This window comes from Ambystoma mexicanum, chromosome 6p, assembly GCF_040938575.1.
Source record: "Ambystoma mexicanum isolate Mex_15411 chromosome 6p, UKY_AmexF1_1, whole genome shotgun sequence".
In the NCBI taxonomy this organism is placed as follows: Eukaryota; Metazoa; Chordata; class Amphibia; order Caudata; family Ambystomatidae; genus Ambystoma; species Ambystoma mexicanum.
Window position 1 is genome coordinate 1,211,834,070 of NC_090935.1, and position 13,584 is coordinate 1,211,847,653.

The 13,584-nt window shown below is 44.9% G+C and overlaps 1 protein-coding gene across 1 annotated transcript in view; it reads right to left on the reverse strand.

Annotated features, from left to right (window-relative positions):
* KIF27 (kinesin family member 27) overlaps window positions 1–13,584 on the reverse strand; it is a 1,764,776-nt gene that overhangs the window by 1,495,128 nt on the left and 256,064 nt on the right. Inside the window, exon 3 of the mRNA XM_069625864.1 lies at window positions 8,479–8,679. Within this exon, the coding sequence (XP_069481965.1) occupies window positions 8,479–8,679 (201 nt within the window). The remainder of the gene's footprint in view (window positions 1–8,478; window positions 8,680–13,584) is intronic.

The window sequence follows — 13,584 nt, forward strand, 5'->3', positions numbered from 1 at the left end:
ACAATGATGAATCTACTGATTGAATGGCTGCAGAACTTTTGGATGTTGCATTGGTCACATTTAGAATAAATGCCAACTCATACAGTTGGTTCTTTGCTAACCAAATTGTGTTGAGAACAACTCTCGAGTTTAACCACAATCTAACTGATGCAAGAGAGTGCAGGTTCCCAACCTCTACTAATTGAATATCAGCAGAATGTATGTCCTCCAGCTCAGGAATTTCCGAAAAAATTGTTAAAATTGACTTCCGATTCAAATCATATTTAACACAAGGTGATGGGCGACACAGAGTGCAATGCTGGTCGTGTAACATTCGGGGGTACAGATTTTCTTAGTTGGGAAACAACTGAGTGAATAGGGTTAGGCCCTATGACTTACTTTGTTCTGATGTTAGTAGAGTTCGCAATAGCAGTTTCTATTAAACGATAGATCTCTGGAGCTATTGTGGAGATTGAATTAGAGTCTTGGGATTCAAGACGTGGATTTGTTTTATTTTGGTCATTAAATGGTGACTTGGATGCTATGTCAGATTGTTTGTCCAGTGTGGTGGATAAGTTTGCCGAGGCTTGAGGTAAGGTGCAGACTACAGGATGGGTTGCATCTCTGATGACTGCATGTCCAGCTGATAATTTTTGATGCAACGGTGGTGATTGGGCTTCGTGATGTTGAAGCTTTTGTCTAGGTTCACAGCAGGTGAGATACTTCTGTGATGGTTGAGCTGACATATAGGCATCCACAGCATGCCTGATCTCTTTCCTGTGCAGATTTAGCATATATTGAGATGAACCAACTGAAGTAACATGGCAACCATCACAATGTTTATTTGTCAAATCTGCAGTTGTCTTGGTAAACACAGATTCGACATCATCCTTTTCAATTAAGACTGTTGATGATTCATCACTTGTCTCTGAATGCTAGCAATGTTTTTACGTGCTTGAGCTTGCAACTGATATTCTTTTGAAATCGCCTTTGATAGTGATGATCCTGATTTCTTTAAAGGTGCTTTTTTATTAGACTGACAAGTGGCAGATGTTAAGTGAGCAACATTTACGGATGTAGCATTTCTTGTCTGTATGATCTGCTCATTGTCTGTTATATTCATGGTCTGCTCAATATTTTGAAAATGGTTATTGATTTCTCCCCTTTTGTTAAATGATTTGTCTTCAGTTTGAGTCTCTTCCAGGCTGGTATATTTTCCTTTTCCCAATTTCACTTCTAGTTTTCGATGTACAACATCAAGTTGTGGAGCAATAGATAGCTTTTTTAGAAAGATGGGAGCGATTTTCGGAATTGGTGTTGTTGCTTCAGTAAGATTTAGTAGTACTGACGATGAATTAGTTTGTTTCTTAGATTTGGTATTCAAAAATATGGGCGCTATTTTTATGTTGGCCCTCAGAGTGCCTGGTGCCTTTGCCAACGATTGCTCGTTCATATAGGTTTCAGTTTGCAAGCTTTTTGACTCAGTCATTGACTCGGGTTTGTTCTGATTAATGTCTTTTTCTCCCCTTTCATCTGAGACCTTTTTTACAGCATTTCCTGTTCTGTTTATGCCCATGTCAGTGACTGCATGCTCACACAATTTGTTTGCTAGATCTGATTCAGCTATTGGCAGGCTGATATCCAGCAAGGCCAGTTCTGTATTGGTAGATTTTTTGGGGGACTTTGAAGAGATAGGGAACCCATGTTTATTTTTCATCTGATTTTTCATTTTTTTCTTGTCTTTTTTTTGTAAGTTAACTTTGTCTTTTAATCTTCGTTGCCGTCTCGCTTCCCTCTTCCTTTCTTTATTTCTTGTTGTAAAAGTTGTTTGTACAATTACCCCTGCATGTTGTACCTGATCGAAGATTCAAAATGACAAATCAATTTCTTGTATTTGTTCAGTTGATTTTTGTATTTGGTTAGAGGGATAGATTGAGGGTGACATAATTCGTATGGCATTACCCAAATTGTTCGAATTACCTAATTAAGGGTCCGAATTGACCATATATATATTTTTTTTTTTTTTGGTTATATATACATATATATATTTATATATACATATATGTAACAATTGACCTTCACAATTTGGTCATATGTACAAAGGTCAATTGTGATTCAAACAATTGTAGTTCGAACAATTCGTATACAACCAATTTGTATATCACCATCTTGAAAATTTTCATCCACATTGGCTAGTGTTCTGAACTCTTCCAATATGGATTCAGAAAGTGGAGTATCGTCCATGTTCATTGTCTGATCCTTATTTGTAAGTGCATTTGAATTTTGCTGATTCAGAACACACAGCTGCGCCAAAATCTCTGTTTCCTATCCAATTCTACCAATACACCATTTGTGACTAGTGATCGCTGGAATGCTGAGAGATCTAAGCCTTGTTTTGTGATTTCTAGATGCATATTCTGCAACGATTGCTTGAGGTCAGTATTAATTACATGGCAGCAGCTAACCACTGCTCCATCCATAGTGGTGACATCTCTTATTAGTTCAAGGAGAGAGCCACACTGTGATTGTACTTCTCCCTTTAACATTTCAAATACAGAGACCAAGGAACTTAAGACGTAATTTAGTGCACTCAAAGTATTATCATTAGGATGTACACCACCTTGTAGTGAGTTCACTGGTTGAACATGATCATTCATGACAGTTTGTGCTTCAATTGCATTTCTCTCATCAGTGATTATAGAGAGATCACGCATTGGTTCCGGACGAGATAGATTTAGTGTGCCCAACACCTGGTCACTGGAGTCCAATTCTGTCTGAAGAATTGATTTTTTTTCAGCAAAGTGTTGCTCAATTTTGTTTTGTATCTTTGAGGTGGTGACAGTGAATTCAAGTCCCTTTTTCCAGTTGTCCACCATTATGGATTCAGCTTCGGACGGGCCGGTCAATCTCTCAGGTGTTGAATGAGTGGTTTCTACAAACACCTGGGCTATTTCTTGAGAATCCACAATAAGTGGCAAACTGGTGGCTTCATTGCTAGTGTTTATATTCTCTGTGCCGCCAACATGGTTCTCACAGGGAAGCTCAGCATCATCCCATTCGGGGGCTTTAGGATCATCCACTAGGGGGTTGCTACGCAGCTTCATGTTTGTAAAGTTAACAGTCTTGTCTTCAACAGGTGCAGCAGTTGACAGTTTTGCAAATATAATGCAATAATTGTAATAGTTGTAAACCGGAATTTGTTCACTTTGCAGAGTTCCTTGAAGTCATACACTATGAACGTGAGTGGGTTGGATTTTTGTAATGTTAACAAAAAATGCACAATAACTCAAGTGGGTCAAAAGGGAAATGCCCACAGTGGCCTCACGAGTGTGAGAGGAATAGTTCAAAAGCGAAATTCACGCAGTGGCCTCACAAATGTGAGAGGGACAGTTCTCTATTCTTATCGGCTAAAAGATTAATGGTTAACACTCAGCGGTTCAAAGGCAGAGCCCATAGTCACTGCGGAGTGTTTAAAAAGCAATTTGCTGTTTCACGGATAGCAATGCTAATGTTTAACACTTGGGCGGTTCAAAGGCAGAGCCCACAGTTGCCGCACGAGTGTTTAAAAAAACAATTCACAGCTTCACAGGTGATATGTTAATACTTAGCACTCATGCAGTTCGAAGGTAAAAGAGCCTGCAGTCGCCGCACAAGCCCACTTAAACAGAGTCCGACACCATGAAAAAAAAAAAGATTAATTCAGCAGCTCAACAGCGCAGCTGCTTGGAAAGCTGCAGGGAGAGTCACAAAGAAAGCCAGCAAAACGGGATTCAGTCAGTTCTGAATAGAGTGTTTGCAAACGCCGCTCGAAGATAAGGTAAATAAAAAAATGCTAAGCCTGTTAGACGTGACAGAATTTTGGTGTTGGTTGTTGGTGTCGCAGCAACACAGAAATAAATCAAACTGTAAAAACCACATGAAAAATTGCTGGCAGGACAGTCAGTAAATCAAAGTCTTTGTCAAAGTCTTTGTCTTCAGCTTGTTAGATTGAGAGAATAGATGTGGAAAGGCAATTATTACAAGCACTTAAAAGTTGTATTAGCTGTAAGCTGTAGGTGGGTGATTTTACAAGTTGTTATACACAAATCCTTGTTACCTGCTGGTTGTGACTATTTGTTTTAACAGAGGGTCATGAAGGAGAATCTACCCGTCTCCGTTGCACGGCAGGTCAGACTGCTCAGACTGCCTTCACTCGCCTCCACTCAGCTCCGCTGCGCTTTGCGGGTAAAATGGGTTTTTGTAGGTGTAGCTGCAGCTCCTCCTGGTGTAGTTGCCAATGTAGAAAGACTCGCCAGTAACTTGCCAAAAAGAGTGACAGACTGCTCAGACTGCCTTCACTCGCCTCCACTCCGTAGCCAAATACTTGAGTAAGCTTGCCAACCGTACTAGTATGCCCATTCAAATCCTGTGGCGTCCTCGATCCACTCCTCGTTCTGCAGTCCATTCGAGAAAAAGCAAATCTTATCTTCACTGTCTGCGTCTAGATCGCCTCTGCCTTTTCACCTCACACAATCACGAATACGTTACGTGGTTACTTCCATCCACCATTTCCCATCCACCTGCACCCCATGGAGGAGGAGAGGGTGCAACGCACATTGGCTGTCTCTGAATTGGTACTGTGGGTTCCATCCTCGTCCCCACACTTGTATTTGTGTAATGTATAGCTGAAGATGACATCTTGCTTAGATTTTTTGTTGTCTTTGTTGTACACCATTAGGCTAATTATATAGCCTTCTTAGAGTAGATCTGGAGTGAATTGTCAGTCTCTGGATTTGGAAGAACTTATATACTAAAAAACGAATGTGTTGCCTAGATTCTTAATTATTTTTCAGGTTCTCCCGGCCAAATTCCCCAAACATAAATTAATTAGTCATGACAAAGACATGAACACCTTCATGTGGAATGCCAGAAATCCTAGAATTGCTAAATAACTAATGAAAACCAATCTTTATGGGGATAGGTTACCCTGATCTGGACCGATATTATGTAATTTCCCAATTACACATCTTTGGAGAGTGAACAAAGCGCCATTCCGACAAACAATGGATGCAGAATATGATATGGCTGACAAGGGAGTACAGGCCTAGGTCAGTTTATCTCAGCCCAGTAACCACACCTGTATTTAACATTTACTATGGTATTTGTTTACTGGAATGTAAAACTGAATTTGGAATTCTCAAACCAGACATGCTTAAATACCTACAACTCCAACACTGGGCATTTCAAAAAGAGATACTATGGGTCACAAGATTCACCACTAACTTTCAATAATGCAACCAAGGGCCACGTCATCTATTTTCAAAAGGTCATGTCTAGAGAAGTACCTCACTGGAAAATATCAGGATTGATGGGAGGTCTACCTGGGTAGACCCCTCACTCATGAAGAGTGGCCAGCAATCTGGAATACCGCCAGGACCTCATCTATTTGCATCTAATAGTTCTCATATAAATTGCTGCACTGCTGGTACATGACACCCACCGAATTGCATACCATGCAAGCCAATGTCTCTGAAAGCTGCTAGAGGAAATGAGGGTGAAGGGTAACGGGGAACATGCATCATATGGGGAGGTCCTGTCCAGCCTTGAAACAATTTTGGAGGTGATCAGTAAGGAAGTGGGACAAGATTTCCCATAAGTTTCAAATGGTTCTCTGGTTAACAATGTTTACCCTTCTGATTACATCCATGCTTCTTGTGGCTAAACTGGTCATCTGAAAAAGATGGGGAAAGATGCAACTACGCAGCATATCTGGTTTGATAAACGTTTAGAACCGTTCCTGTAGCCAACCTAACAGATTTTGTAAAATGTATACTCTAAATGGGTTATCTGATAAGGTATGTTGGAAGACCATTTGTTCACATGTGTATAAGACTGAAGGCAGGGTACAGGGGATACCTGGTTGGGAGGGGGCTATTTTAAGTACTTTTCCCCAGAGGAAGACAGCTAAGAAGCCTTCTGGTACAACCTTTGCTTGCTTGTGACTATTGAAAGATGTTGATTTTATGTTTTTATATTACCAACTGATATTTAATTGCACTTGAAATTCATAATTTTTTTCACCCAACACTGTATGAAATTGATATTTTTCCTCAATGCCCGATTATGATTGACTTCAATTCATTGTCTTTTTGTGAAAAATGGTTTGTACCATTGTTGGGAAGGGGCGACCCCGTCCCACCCCCGTAAGTGCATTAGAGTAAGGTGAGCTGCATTCAAAGCACTTTGATGGGGGTCGGGTGGACGGTGGTAGTACCCACCCCAATATCAACCCACATAGTGTAGCGAAGGGCGCAAGCAAGACTGTCATTTTGCGTAGATGTTAGTATTCATAGTTAGGAGACAAGGCCTGCGCGGCGAATGCAGCTTTAATGCACTATGCCATAATTGCGAGACGAGGGACATTTCCAGCCATGTCAGAGCTCCCATGAGGACAAGCCACACCCCCAACCACCATAAAGCTCATTCATTGTTCTAACAGTGTTGCAAAGATGTTTCTCTTAACCCAAAAGGAATGTGCCCTACAAGGCCGCGATCATAGACCGGCGCATGGTGTGCATGTTATCTCACACTGGCCAAAGCCTGACCTGGCCCACCCCCAGGCGACCACGAGTTATAGCCCATATAACTGACTAAGCCCCAAGATCCCTGAATTCCATGTCCCCAGGTAACCTTCGACTATCAACCCTAAAAGTAACAAGTCTTGAATGTTCAAAGAGAACGGAAATTGCCCGTCTGTGAGCTACAATCATGTGATTTGTAGTGCAAGGTGCTGGGAGGGATAAATTATAGCTCAAAATGAGGGTGGAGACCTTGGAGCCGGATGGGGCGTGAAGGGAGTGAGTGAAATGTGTGTGTAGAGGCCAGAGTACCCCAGAACTTCCTTTGTGCCAGTCGTAAAGCCTCCAGGTGCACAGTATAGTGATAAAGTAGTATTGTGCTAGGAGTGTAGTTAATTTGTTCTTTGACTGTCGTCGGTGAGAAGAAGATGATCCCTGCAGCACCCACGTGATGGAAAACGGACGGACTGGGCTGGAACCAATGACCTAGCATATCCTTATGGAGCAGGCAGATGCTGTATAGGCGCACACCAACCAGCCGTGCAGGCTTTTACTGTATGGTATCGCCTCGCAATGACGATGATGTGTCTCCTCTTAAGCCTCTTCTTGTACCCTTTTATGGCAGAACGTTCTTGGCAGCAGAGTTCTTTTCTGTTGCTCTCATTTTTGGGTGAGATTAAAACTTGTTATCCTTACAAGATCGACATGGGCCTTTCTCCCCTGGCGGGTTGCGTTCTCTCTGGTGTGAGCTTTCAGGGGCGTACCTTCACCATGACATTTGTGCAAGGAGTTTTTCTCCATGAAAAGGATAACCATGTGCTAAAATATTTCCTTTATTTGTGAAGAACCGAGTAAATGATAATTAATTTACTAGTAAATGCTAATTTACTAATGTTTGTTTTGTGTTTGGGCTACCTCTGACTATATATGATAAATTCACATTAGTGATCTATATTCCAGTGATCTATATTTTGATTTTCATGCAGGGGTCCTAGCCCAGATCCTGGTGGGAGCCCTAAAACCTCATGTAACTGAGAAAGCGCGCTTATAAGCTAAGGAATACTCAAACACTCTTTGCCAGAAAAAGGACCTATGTAAGGAGGGAGACAATCCTACCCAAAAATCACCATTAGCGCAAAAGGGGAAGTGGCAAGGTCTTGCCTTGCTAGGAAAGTGCCCTAGGGTAAGGGGACAAAATTGTTCAGTCTTGTCCAATTGGTAGAGTGTTTGAAATTCCAGCCCAGGATTCAGGAGAAAAGACAGACCTACGGAAACAAAGTTTCACAACGAAACAATGAAGCGCGTTGGGGCACTTTACAACTCCCTCAGACTGTGAGTGATAGGACAGTCACTGCCAGGGTGCTGAAACCCTGGCAACTTGTTGATCTGGGAGTCAGATACTGGGCTCAGGATTATAAGTTCTTTAGATTTAACCTATGTACCTGCTTACGTTTTGCACTCTGAGGCTGTTACTATAAGAGCTTACCCATTTCTCTCTTGATCCAGGCAATGGAGGCTCACCCGAGATTAGAGATGAAGAAGTTGCAAATTGATGCTTAAAGGGGGACTGGGGAGGGATTGTGTATGGGGACGCGAAGGGGGTGTACCCACTTTGTCTAGCAACTGGTTGATTCAGGTAAACCCTGCAAGTATGTTATGGGGTACTTCAGAACTGGAATCCCGTTGAGATGGTGCTGGCTGGGACATAATGACTTGCTCCAATGACCTCCACTCCCACCACATGCCTTTCATCTTTCTAACCCTTTTTTCCACTGTTTCTTCTTTCTTATGTCTTGTTTTTATTTAGTCTGACTGAATTGGAGGTCTTGTAGTTGCTGTTAAATGTTGAGCGTCTGAAATGTGGTGAAGTTATTGTATTGCGGTTTCATAAAAAAAAAAAGCAATAATACATTTAAAAAAAAGAAAAGGGTGAATTATCTACCTGTGTTCCCTTTTTCATCTTCTCGGATATGTAAATCTTTCATTGAGGTCTCTATCTCCAGCAGATCTCGTAGATCTTCCTTGTAGACCTCTATGTACGATACTTTCACACTGAAGTCAATGTTATGGTTTTCAGAGATGCTCTGGAATAGGTCTTCTATCGCATACGGAATGATACCTTTCTCATCTTCGGCCACAGAAGCTAAAATGAAGACATAACAGATACAAATGTTAAGCAGTTTCACTTATCGTGGCAAGGGTTGACCCTCTTCATTCGGAAGACCATCTTAAAATCCAATCGTGGAAGTCAAATAGGTTTAACAGAACTAGTACAATATATTAAACTAATGAAGAAAAATATTTTTTAACAATCACTGGTGACTGACATAAATAAAAAAAACACAACCAAGAAGTTGTTTGATTTTGGTTTCAAACAAAGAAGAAATAAAAAGTGATTTATTGTACCTGCACCTAGGGTTCTATGGTGTTTGGATGCTTAACGTCTTCAAATTTTTTGAAGCGCTTACCTTTCATCATCTATCCCCGAGAAGGAGCATAGAGGCAAATCCCATTTGAAGGATAGGTTGAGATGATATTGTTTTATTCTAGAGAGTTAATCAAAGGTGTAGGGCCATTGTTACGTGAGAAGTATTTTGAATACAAAGCAATCAACATCCATGCTACAATTTCAAGAAATTAGTTTTTGCTTAAATAATGTTTGGAGAACAAATTGTCTCACATGGTCATTTGCTTTAAAAAAAAAAAAAATTAAAAAATAAATTATATATATATATATCAGGAAAAAAAATCCCCGTACCAAGGTGCAGGAAAAGTGGATGGCACTCCGGGAAGAGGTTTGGATTTGAAGAGTCCTTTCCAAACACAGAGTCAGGAAGTCAGGATGTTTGCAGGCACAAAATAGCTTTAATGATTATAATGTCCAGAGAGAGAAAAAGACACGAAAACAACGACGCGTTTCGCGGCAACAAACCGCTTGTTCACGTATATATATAGGAAAACGTACTGTACTGTGATTACTCTTCCATTAACAACTCCATTAGCAAACTCCTACATCAGATAATTAAGAATGTTAACTCTCAAGACCACCAGGATGGCGCTGAGATGTGAAGTCTCAGCTTGTCTCCTCCACGAGGGCTAAATTTGGGGTCTGAGCCCCCCCCTGAGATCCCATGGAGTGAGACTCTGACCCCCCCCCCCAAGAATACCCTAAAGCCCCGGTCCTCCGCTGCGCTCCTGAGGCTGAGATCGGTGCTCCCGAGGTGAGAGCAGAGGGCCTGCGACTCCGGCCCCTTGTCGCACTTCCAGAACACCCAGCAGCCGTGGGTGGGGCCAGCAGAGCAATTTGGTGAGCACAGTGCTTAGAGAGCTGGCGGCTCCCTGCCGCGTGCCGGTTGTGATGAGACCTTCTTGAGGACCAGCCACCTCTGCCGAGGGAGAAGCCCCTCCATTTTGCAATTCCCTGCGATCTTCTGAGAAGCCTGGACTCTGTCCAGCGGGTCCCTCCACCAGCGCGTATTGTGACCTCCGGTGTAGGGAAGGGAGAAGCTGCGCACCTTGTGGAAGGGGCCTCCGGTCACAACCTGGCCTGCCACGTCTTGTGAGAGCCCATACAGCCCCGCGGGACCAGCCGAATGGTGGGGAGGACGTGAGGTTTGGACTCCTCTAGCTTGGATGGCAGTGTGGCTGGCACGATGCCCGGTGCTGGGCTGATGGGACAGAGATAAAGCTGCGGGGTTGAATGTCCCGGCCTGGATGAGAAGAGCAGTGCATGCAGGCTTCGTTGAAACCCACCCCGGTCATCAGCAGCTGGTGAGTGGTGAGGATTGGAGGAACCCGGAGGACTATAGCTGCAACTGGGCTCGGCCGCCATTTCAGTCATCTCCCGGCGCCACGAATACATGCACTGGCGCCGGAGGGATTGGTTATAGTGAACTTTGAGGTGGGTCTGTCAGACTAAGGAGCAGCACCCAAGCCCCCGGGCTGGGGTTGGCGAACTGTGCTGGCGGCACCCACCTCCCGAACACATCGCGGGGGAACCACATTGAAGGAGCACAGTCAGGCTTCGCTGGAGCGCCCCTGACACCTGCAGCTGGTGAGTGGTTGAGAGCGGAAGAACCCGGGCGCTCATAGCTGCGACGGTGCTCGCCTGACGTCTCAGATATTACCCGATGCTTTGAACATACGTATTAGCGCCAGAGTGACTGGAATGAACGACCTTTGATGGTGGACTGTTCGCCTATTGAGCAACACCAAAGCCCTCGGACTGGGTTTGGATAACTGTGCTGGCTGCCATTTGTACCCCGGACAGTTAACAGGGAAAACCGCACTGCAGGGACGGCTAAACGGTGACGATGGAGGCGAGTGAAAGGGCCCTTCAGCCCCTGCCTTACTGGGTGAGGTCACTGATCAGACTAATTACATGGGAGAGCACAGTCCATATTCCATACTGCTTGGCATCCTCACAACTTTTTTAGCGGTCTTAGCAAGTGGGGGCACAGATCCGGCAGATCTGGGTGATTTCGGCGGATCTGCGTGATTTTTCCGTCGCAGAAAAGTCAGCGACGGAAAAGTTTGCATGAGAAATGTGGGAACCACAAAAGGTTCACACATTTCCCATAAGAACACGCATTCAAAACCCCTACATACCCACAACACTCCCCCACCCACAGCCCCCAACATAAACAAACCCTACTTACCTTTTTTACACACCGAGTCCCTGCAGCGCCAGTTCCCTTTAACTTCTGTGATCGGGAACTGGCGCTGCAGGGTCCTTTTCTTTCTTTTTTTTGGGTGTGCTGCGGGGGTGTCCTCGCAACCCTCGCTCACTATATCACAGTATAGTGAGTGGGGTGTTACGGGGGACACCCCCGCAGCCCCTGTTTTTTTATTTGAATTTTTTTCTTGGGTGTGCTGTGGGGGTGTTCCCTGCAACACCCCGCTCACTATACCACACAGTATAGTGAACGGGGTGTTGAGTGGGACACCCTCCGCAGAGGTTTCTTTTTTTATACTTACCTACAATGCTACCACCAAAGGTTCGAACTTTTGGTGTTCGAACCTTTGGTGGTAGCATTTTTCGGACTTTGTACAGTCAGACCTTTTTTTCGGTCCAATCGTACAATTCTGGATCCCAGCACCCTAGAATTCAATACCCCCTTGTACCTGCCCAAGAGGTGCCCCCCCAACAGCTCCTCTTACCACCTAGCCGCGTGCATGTCGGAAACAGCGCACATATACTATCATAGAGGTGAGGAATCAGAAACCCTGAATGGGGCCCTTTTCTGGGGAACGAGTGGGGTATGCACAGGAGTTTAAAGGGGAATGGAGTTGTATAGACCCGTGGGGCGGTACAGACCCCCTGTGCACCGGCCACCCCAAGTTTGCTTCCCAGACAAGCCCAACGCAGACCGCGTAGCCCGAGAGGCGCCATTTCCCTGGTTTACTAAAAACAATCTACGCTGTAGACCTACCAAGCCATGGAACCCACTTACCTCCCCTGAGTCCCATTCCCCGGACCTCCTCCGGACTGGTCCTCCCGACCTCTGGCAGGGACTGGGTCTCGAGACTTTCCCTGATGGAATGGGCCCAGTCACTGAAAAAGTTCTGCCACCCCATAACAGCCACAATGGAAGTAGCCAGTTAGCCCGCCCCTACGCAACCATGTGCGTTGGACGCTCAGACAGTGAATTAGAGTATGACAGCCCTTCTTGAGGAGATTCGTGGCTTTAGGGCCGATATTGGAAGAAGATTGGACTCCTTGGACAAGACGGAAGACTCTTCTGGAGACCCAGTCCTGGTTCTGGAGAGGAACCAATCTTCCGTTGACATACTGGAAACCCAAATAGACCTGCATCTTGCGGCACTGGAGAAGCGGGAGGAGAATTGCACACTAAAATTTGATGACCTCGAAAACAGGGAAACGGGTAGTAACTTGTGATTTCTGGAGATTCCAGGTGAGACGGTGAAACGCAATCTGACATAGTTAGAGTTGTCAATGAGGTGATCAGCAAACTGTTCGAGGAAGCTAACACTACCAAGCCGACCATTGATAGGGCCCACAGAGCGGGTGCCCCATCCAGAGGTCCCAGGTCAATCCTAGTGCGGTACCGTTATTATGCAGAGAAACACAAGATCCTGGAGTTGGCTCGGAAGAAGGGCCTGATAGTCTGGGAAGTGGCAAAGATCTCAATCTATGAAGACCTCTCGGCTCTCACCCTGGTGAGGAGACGCCTTTGTGGCCCTCTCACAAGATGGCTCCAGCCCAAGGGTGTCCGCTACAGGTTGGGACACCTCTTCTCCCTCTCTTTCGAGTATGATGGTTTTAAATACTCCCTAGTCACTGAGGAGGATATTCAAAGAGTGTCCCGGGAGCTTTTGCGCGATCCCTCTCATGAAAGCAGCCAGGAGAACAGCAAAAGGGGAACAGAGGGTCCACGAAAACCCATTGGGAAGGCTGGTGAGCACTCGGAAAGGCGCCGAGTTCGTGGTCACAGAAAATTCAGAAGGGTGGTGCCGCCCTCCCCTAGACCCTCTATTGATTGAATAAGACTTAGTAGTGGGTAGCTATCCCATTGAAGGGGACGGATATTTCGCTCAGCAGATACAGTGATTATGCTGAGCTGGACTATGCTCGGGGGTCTGGGGAGATGCCGGCCCTCCTAGGTGAAGAGGTTCCTTGACGTTTCTTTGAGAGGAAGAAGGAAGCATGGCGTAAAAGGGGACAGATTTCTTGCCTAGCACCTATGAGATTCACGTCGAAGTGATAGTTGTATAGGGGCCTTCGGAGGCGCCTTGCTCCTGTGCGGGAGATGGCCCTCGATATGTTTTTCAGGGGGAGGAGGAGAAGTAATGTTGAGACCTTTTTGATTGGTTTAGAAATGAGGGGGGCGCTCGAAATAATCGGTGTTGATGTTGTTTGCTGCCCTAGCGGAGGCAGACGGTGGCCTGGTTGGACGGCATCCCATATGTCGCAGGCAGTCCAGGCGTTCAGGAGGGGGGTAAATTGGGGAGTTGTTTAGTGCTATGTTGGGGGTATTATTGGTTGAAAAAAAAACGGAAGGGGGACTGAATCCATTGAGGTTCGATT